The sequence below is a fragment of the Eurytemora carolleeae genome, unplaced genomic scaffold (assembly GCF_000591075.1).
Source record: "Eurytemora carolleeae unplaced genomic scaffold, Eaff_2.0 scaffold695, whole genome shotgun sequence".
In the NCBI taxonomy this organism is placed as follows: domain Eukaryota; kingdom Metazoa; phylum Arthropoda; class Copepoda; order Calanoida; family Temoridae; genus Eurytemora; species Eurytemora carolleeae.
In genome coordinates this window covers 25,360-33,758 of record NW_019396891.1, presented here as the reverse complement: position 1 = coordinate 33,758, position 8,399 = coordinate 25,360, and the positions used below count along the sequence as shown (strand labels likewise).

The following is an 8,399-nucleotide window of genomic DNA, read 5'->3' as shown; positions in this document are numbered from 1 at the left end:
AAAGTCCATTATGGTTGTTTCTTCAGGTTCTACTACTACCCTATTGTTACACTCAGCCTGGGTATTTTTCTTATCCTCATTTCTTTCTTCGGCATTCTCTCTCTCATCTTCAGAAATTGGTATCTATATATATTATATATAAAACTAGGCTTTTAGGGCGCTTCGCGCCCATCTTCTATTTAAATTGTGAACATGTTTTTTTTGTATACATTTTAAAACAAAGAAGAACAAATTTCGCGGATTTTTTAAAAAATCGTGGAGTTTCAAGAATTTAAATTTTTTACAAAATTAAAAACCTTAAAAAACATATTTTTAAATTTTTATCATTCATAAACCTTCCCTGTGGTCACGTGATGTCCCACAAAAAATTTGGGCCCGATCGGTTCAGTCGTTTTGACGTTTATTGGATACAAACAGACAGACACCCAGGCAGACAAGCCAAATTTATATATAGAAGTAGTAAACTCTGTTTGTTTGTTTGTATATCTCCGATCCTAAACCTGGACCGATTTGCCTAACATTTTGATTGGGGAACTCAGGAGAACCACAGTAATGTTCTTGGCTTTGTAATGAGATTTTTAATCATGAGCATGGGTACCCTGGGCAACGCTGGGTGTCCAATTGCTAGTTTTAAAATATTTTTCTTACACACAGTAAAAACCAGAAAATTGTCTTTTTTTCCGGCTCTCTTAAACTGTAGAAATGTCGCTAAGGGTTTTAATTTGTAATTGTGGTAACTGATATTTTCTCGTTCATTGTTATTAATCTTGAACGCTTGATCTCCATATCCAATGTAAACACTTTTAATTTTGAGAATAAATTCTTGATCATAGTTATCCCTTCGCATGCGCACGCGGGTGACCACCAGGAACATCGAAGAGGATGGAAATCAATGCTTGCCTCTGCATTCTTTTTAAAATTTTGTGAAAACAAAAATTTTTATATAAAAAAATATTGTTAAAAAAAGGTTGTCTTGAGATTCACAAAACATAAGTTTTGACTTCAGAGCTGAAAATTTAGAATTTATAGATACACTTAATAACTATTGCTAAATCTGAATATTCACTGTGGACACTTTTGATTTCTGCTTAATCCACTATTTTACCCTCTTATTTATAGACCCACTGCAGATTCCGACCATTAAGAGTTCTCTTCTTTAATTGCGCGCGAAATTTCAAATTTCTCCGGCTTTTTCAGTTTTCAGTAGAAAATAACACAATTACAATCTGGGACTTTTCATGATTATAAAAAGATAAATATACGCACATCTTACATGAAGTAAGCTAAAAAAAATGACATTCTTTAAGAATATTTAAATTTACAAACTTGATAAATTTGAAATAAATCACATGTATGGCGTCAAAATCTCCAAAAGCCATGATGTCTTTCAAAACGTGTGGATTTAACACCCTTTTCACAATTTGTTATTATGATATTCATAATTATAACAGATTCTAACATCCTGTAAAAAAAATCTATTTAATATTATTAATATTAAAAACAGAGATTTCATAATTTATTTTTTATTACTAGCTAAAATGGCCGACGTCGCCTGTTGAATAATTTTTTTAACATTTTTATCTTGAACAAAAAATCAATTTTTTAGCCTGTGTTATCCCTGAAAAAATTTCAGCCAATTTGGTTAAGCCGTTTGGCCAGCAATAGCAATTACATGTTATTATATAAATGTAGCGAAGAGCTTTATTATATAAACTTATTATTTAGTACTGGTATGAGGATTTTTACAGCTTCCATTCTCCTCATTATAATACCACAACTCGTAAACATTTATCTGGCAGGTCAGTATTATACCTTAGCAGGTCGGTGGTCTACCTTAGCAGGTCTGTTTTTACCTTAGCATGTCAGTTTTATTCTTTAGCAGGTCGGTGATCTACCTTAGCAGTTCGGTTTTTTTACCTTAGCATGTCAGTTTTAGTCCTTAGCAGGTTGGTTTCAATAACTTAGCAGGTCGGTTTATAGACCTTGGCATATCGGCAAACCTTAGCAGATCAGTTTTATACCTGAGAAGGTCAATGCAATACATTACCAGGTCGATTTTATACCTTCTCAATTGAGTTTTACACCTTAATTGGTCGGTTTCTTGACTTAGCAGGTTGTTTTTATACCTAATCAGGTCTGTTTATAGCTTAGCGGGCGGTCATACTTTTGTTTTATTACTTAGCAGGTCGGTTTTATTACTTAACTGATCTGTTTTATTTTCTTAGCGGTTCGATTTTATTACCTTGACAGGTCGGTTTTATACCTTAGCAGGTTGGTTTCATACCTTAGCATATAATTTTTATACCTTAGCAGGTCGGTTTTATACCTTAGCTGCGCAGTTTTTATACCTAAGCAGGTCGGTTTTATATATTAGGAAGTCGGTTTTATTCCTTAGCAGGTCGGTTATAGATCTTAGTAGGTTGGTTTTATACCTTATCAGGTCGGTTTTAATCCTTAGCAGGTCGGTTTTATTCCTTAGCAAGTCGGTTTTATTCCTTGGCAGTTCGTTGATAGACCTTAATAGGTTATCAGGTCGGTTTTATTCCTTAGCAGGTCGGGTTTATATCTCAACAGTTCAGTTTTTTAGGAAATTGTTTAAGATTAAACACATTTTAAGATAAAATACCCGACGATATTGAATAGAGGTTTGCCTGGTATTGTAGTGAAACAGACATGTAACTCTTCAATTGAACGGCCACTTGAAGTTATGTCATCAGTCCCTTTAAGAATTAGATCCAATCAGAGATTACAATTCCTGGTCAAAATATTTTCAAGTTTGAAAGGATTTAATGATCATTATCCAATGACTTCATTTCAAATTTAATAATTCTTCTGGAAAGAAAACCATGATTGATTGAATTAAAAACCACGTGACTTTACTACTATAGGAAAAGTGACTTCTGAGATCAGAAAGGGAATAACAGAACAATATGTAAGATACAGTAGGACCCATAAAATTGTGAAATATGAACACTCGTCTGTAAGACTCAAGTTGTAATTTTTTATATGTGTAGTGTGCTTTCTTCAACATTCCACAGTTTGATGGGTACTGTTGTTGTATATCTGAGCAAGCTATAGCTTAATAAAGCTTGTATTTTCTTTTGTTGTAACATATGCATCACTTCTTCTCCTTACTTCCAGAGAGCCTTGGGAGGGAGACTTCTTATTCTTTAAAGGGAGTGTTCGCGAAAAATGAAAGGGGGTATAGGCTTAATGCGATATAAAAGCGCTTTTGATCGCTACTAATCTTACTTCTATCTGTTGCGTCTATAAGGAGAAAATTGTTAAAGACGTCTCATACCGAATAACTTAGCGGCCATACAAATTGAGAAAATTGCAACATACTACTTAGACCGTAAAAAATCAATTTAATTTCAAACAAATCATTCAGATATTACAACCTATAGTCATCGATTATCTTTCGCCACATTTGTATATAGTTTATATTTTATAATATTTTTTAATTAATTTGTTTTGAATTTGATTATTTCTCTTGCGGCTTGCGCAACTATCTAAGAATGCCGCGGACCACTCACATTTTTCGAAATCAGTTAAAACGTTTTCTAAAAAAATAAAATATTATAAAATATAAACTATATACAAATGTGGCGAAAGATAATCGATGACTATCCCTGTTGTACTATCTGAATGATTTGTTTGAAATTAAATGGATTTTTTACGGTCTAAGTCGTATGTTGTAATTTTCTGAATTTGTATGGGCGCTAAGTTATTCGGTATGAGACGTCTTAAACAAGTTTCTCCTTATAGACGCAACAGATAGAAGTAAGATTAGTAGCAATCAAAAGCGCTTTTTTATCGCATTAAGCCTATACCCCCTTTCATTTTTCGCGAACACTCCCTTTAAGCAATTATTGTATGACTTAAAGTTATAAAAAAATATAAGTGCAGAATAATTTTATTAATTCATATGGGTAATCTGAATGTTGAATTTGTAACAGTTTTAGTTGAAATGTTTTGCTAAAAATGACCAGATTTAATGAATATAAGAAGTAGTTGAACTATTCAGACTTAATTGAACCACATTTCTTCAGCTGAACAAAAAAATTGGTTGAGCCGGTGGCACGTGGTTCAACTACTTTTTCTATTTATTAAATCTGGTCCCAGCCCAGGGCACAAATCCATTCTTATTAATTATAAAATCGTTTAGTGGTATTTTATATTGAAAGAAAAAGCAATGTCTGCTATTTATGTTATCATGTTGAAAATGAAATATTGAAATTTATTATTGATATTCTTTAGGATAAAATGGACACCCATATTGTAACAGCTATCCAAGCAAATGATTGGAAGAAAATGCAAGATTTTGATAAAATTCAGGTAAACCGATCCCAGATTTTGCGACTCATGTAGTTTATGAATTTTAACAGTGCGCTAAATCGTTTAATTGAAATTATGAATTCAACGTATATTTGTGTTTAATCAATACTTCTTCAACAAGAGAATTGTCGAGCATAAAAACATACATTGTTGTTTTATTTTTAATTTTTGAATTTCTGGTGTCCTAAGAGTCCTAATAGACGCGGGAATTGAATTTTTTTTGAATTTGAATTTGAATTTTTGAATCTGTAATATTTTCGTCTGCTATGTTTACAATTTGTTTGTTTATGTTTTGACTGCATATACGGTTGTTCTAAGTAAAACAAGAAAATTACTGAATACAAACAAAGTAAACTTGCAGTCCGTCTTCACTGTTTATCTTGCAGAGCCAATACAGACACATCTTTACAGCCACGTACCGTTTTAATAAAATAAACTCTAGCAGACTTAATAATATTATGACCTTTAAGCTCAGGTATACCAAACCAATGCTAATTCCTAACAAAGACGATCTTGAATCCGTAACTAAATTTCCATTTTTATTGGAACAACCTGTACTTGCAGGGTTACCCTCAAAGGGTAAAAGTGTATCATGTAAAGAGATGTAAAATATTACGACTTTAAGTTTAAATCAAGTCTTCGCGGCCTTGAATGCAGTCTTCTAATGGCGTACTATCATAAATATTAGGAGTTTACTATGATATACATATTACATGGAGACCGGAGACCGAATTTGATGAATTTGAGCTACGTCGCTTAACTACCTACTGCCGGTTGAAATTTGAACCACTGATTCAAAGTTAAAGATTAAGAAATGATTTGAATCTGTGATTCAAATTTAAACCGGTGGTAGGGTAGGCAGTTCAAATTAATTAATTTCCGTACATTTGTCTCCGAAATTTCATACTTTGTGGGTAACACTTTATTTAAACAATGTTATGTCCACAATACAATACCATTGAAACCGTTATACCGACTTAAATCTTGCAGTTTGATCTTACTTGAACGTTTATGTGCATCCCTAGAAATACAAATTTTAAATCTGCAAAACACGTGTTTTTCTACACCCCTTTAGTTTAGAAGACAAAATCCTGAATATTATTTGCTTCAGAAATTCAAAATATGTTTTTAACTTTAAAATTTTGACAAAATCCTATGTAAATGTAGATGATATGTATCAGCTGAAAATATTTTGACATTTTTTGACATTTCTTTTTGTTGTTCGCGCCTCATCCTGCATCCATCATGTTCGGCAAATTTTGAAAAGAAAATATTTTTTTTTTGTGACTTCCTTTCATGATTGCCTAGTTTGCAAGTTCTAGAACTAATCAAGAATATGTATTTTTGAATTACTTGCTCGTTTAGGTGGATTTTCACTGCTGTGGTATCAACTCCCAGCCAGGGTTTGATTGTAAGTTAAAATTATTCTTATCAAACCCTCAAATTAACTTAACAAAGAAAATACTTTATTAAAACACAGAGAAGAGTATTTAATTTTACAAATTTTGTAATAATTGCCTTTTCAATTACTTTGTAATCTATTGGTAAAATTTGTCTGTTAAAAAACATCGAAATATGCTTCTTTTTTTGAAGTTGTGTATTCTACAGATAGAGAACACTTTTAACCAATTCGAAGGTTTACAGAAAATAATGACAAAAATGACAACTCCTAGAACTGTACAGTGTACAGTGTACTGTACATACAGTGGGAACCAGAAAGGAAGATGACTTTTAAACTTCAATTAAGCACTTTATTATTACGCTAATGTCGTCTTCCTATTTCACTGTTTTCTGGCTCTCACTGTTAATGAATCTATGTAAGAAATTTAATGGAAAAAAGTTTTTGAAAAAAATCTGGAATCACTAATTTGTATCAGAATACTATCGTGTAAGAAGATTTCTTTTACTTCCTGCGAAGCGTAAATTATCGCCCCCTCCTTCTATTCAATTCTCCTTGCAAAAAACTGAACACAATTTCAAGTGGAACCAACCATGTTTGAGACGCGGCTCAAACTCTTTGAATTCGGCCCAAGATCCAGGTTTTATGTTTAGATTGGAACAAGTTTGCGTTTGACAGTGTGAATGTGACATATGTAAAGAAAAATTCTCTCCCTGAAGCCTGCTGTATCAATTGTGGACCTGTAACTATACTTAAACATTTATACATATATTTGCTAAACATCATGTGAATATTAAGCCTATATCTTAACCATATTCCTACTGTGTGAAATGGCATGAATTAAACCCTCCTCCCTCCGGGTATTATTTTGGGTAAAGTAGAAATAGAAATAGAAAAACAAATGTTTTGAAACTCTGTCCTTAAACAAGAATTTTGTCTGAAGGACTGTTTATTAATTCAAGTGAGTCGCCAATTCATAGAGTACATAGAGTACTACATAGAGTACATAGAGTACATAGAGTACATAGAGTACATAGAGTACATAGAGTACATAGAGTACCCTTTAGCCTTATTCTCATCAAATATGTATGATATATTCTTTTTTTTTAAATTGAAAATTTACTAGAGAGAGTTGACACGTGGATATAGCAGCAGAAGCAAACAATGAAATTTTCAGATTTCAACACTCTCTAAGTAGTAAAATGACGTTATCTATCTCATTGTTCCTCAACGTTGGGGGGGGGGCTATAATTTACTTGAAATAATGTCGGTAGTCCCTTCAAGGTTAAATCCAAGAAGATTGTGGGTTCGCTATTCAATGATTTATCAAACCCATGTCAGAAAATCTGGAAATGATTTTTTCTTTGTGAAATTTTAATTTTTATCTTTTATCGACACTTTCACATTTAAAGATTTTGATTATATTTTAGACCTGTAGCTGTGATGCTGAGGACTTCTTCCTTTTAAAAAGAGATGAGTGAGTTACAACTATGAACTGCACTACTACAGTGAGACCTAAACACTGTGCAACAGAAAAACGACTTTTAGATTATAGTTAGAACTGTAGAAAATCCAAGGAAACAGGATACAAAGATCAATCTACCGAATTTTTTTAATTTTTAAGCTATTGGTAATTAGTGTAGCTATTTGCTTTACGCTAACATAAAATACAGATTGGTTAAATGTCGTCTCTCTATTCCACAGTTTTATGGGTTTCACTATATGATGAACAATAAGAATAACAGTAATTCCTAAGAATAATATTAAAAAAAAACTAGAACTAATAATGATTTTAACATCATTCATATTGATGGTAAAAATAATAATTTTTCCCAATCTGTTTACTAAATTGACTAAAGCTGTCGCGTATTTTCCCAATCTGTTTACTGAATGGACTAAAGCTGTCGTGTATTTTACCAGTCTATTTACTGTTGTTTACTGAATGTTTCAAAGCTGTCTTGTATTTTACCAGTCTGTTTTCTGAGTGTACTGAAAGCTGTCTTGTATTTTACCAAGCTGTTTACTGATTGTACTGAAAGCTGTCTTGTATTTTACAAAGCTGTTTCTGATTGTACTGAAAGCTGTCTTGTATTTTACCAAGCTGTTTACTGATTGTACTGAAAGCTGTCTTGTATTTTACAAAGCTGTTTCTGATTGTACTGAAAGCTGTCTTTTATTTTACCAAGCAGTTTACTGATTGTACTGAAAGCTGTCTTGTATTTTACCAGTCTGTTTCCTGAGTGTACTGAAAGCTGTCTTGTATTTTACAAAGCTGTTTCTGATTGTACTGAAAGCTGTCTTGTATTTTACCAGTCTGTTTACTGAATGTACTCAAAGCTGTCTTGTATTTTACCAAGCTGTTTACTGATTGTACTGAAAGCTGTCTTGTATTTTACAAAGCTGTTTCTGATTGTACTGAAAGCTGTCCTGTATTTTACCAAGCTGTTTACTAATTGTACTGAAAGCTGTCTTGTCTCTTACCAGTCTGTTTGCTGAATGTACTGAAAGCTGTCTTGTATTTTACCAGTCTGTTTACTGAATGAACTGAAAGCTGTCTTGTATTTTACCAAGCTGTTTACTGATTGTACTGAAAGCTGTCTTGTATTTTACAAAGCTGTTTCTGATTGTACTGAAAGCTGTCTTGTATTTTACCAGTCTGTTT

At 32.4% G+C, this 8,399-nt stretch overlaps 1 protein-coding gene across 1 annotated transcript in view; it reads left to right on the top strand.

Moving 5' to 3' along the window:
- Nucleotides 1-8,399, top strand: part of LOC111709821 (uncharacterized) — a gene marked incomplete in the record, with an annotated part of 9,910 nt that continues 1,511 nt past the window's right edge. Inside the window, 7 exon segments of the mRNA XM_023483737.1 lie at nucleotides 1-119; nucleotides 1,726-1,799; nucleotides 2,889-2,932; nucleotides 4,261-4,338; nucleotides 5,704-5,749; nucleotides 6,391-6,479; nucleotides 7,168-7,214. Coding sequence (XP_023339505.1) covers nucleotides 1,733-1,799; nucleotides 2,889-2,932; nucleotides 4,261-4,338; nucleotides 5,704-5,749; nucleotides 6,391-6,479; nucleotides 7,168-7,214 — 371 coding nt within the window.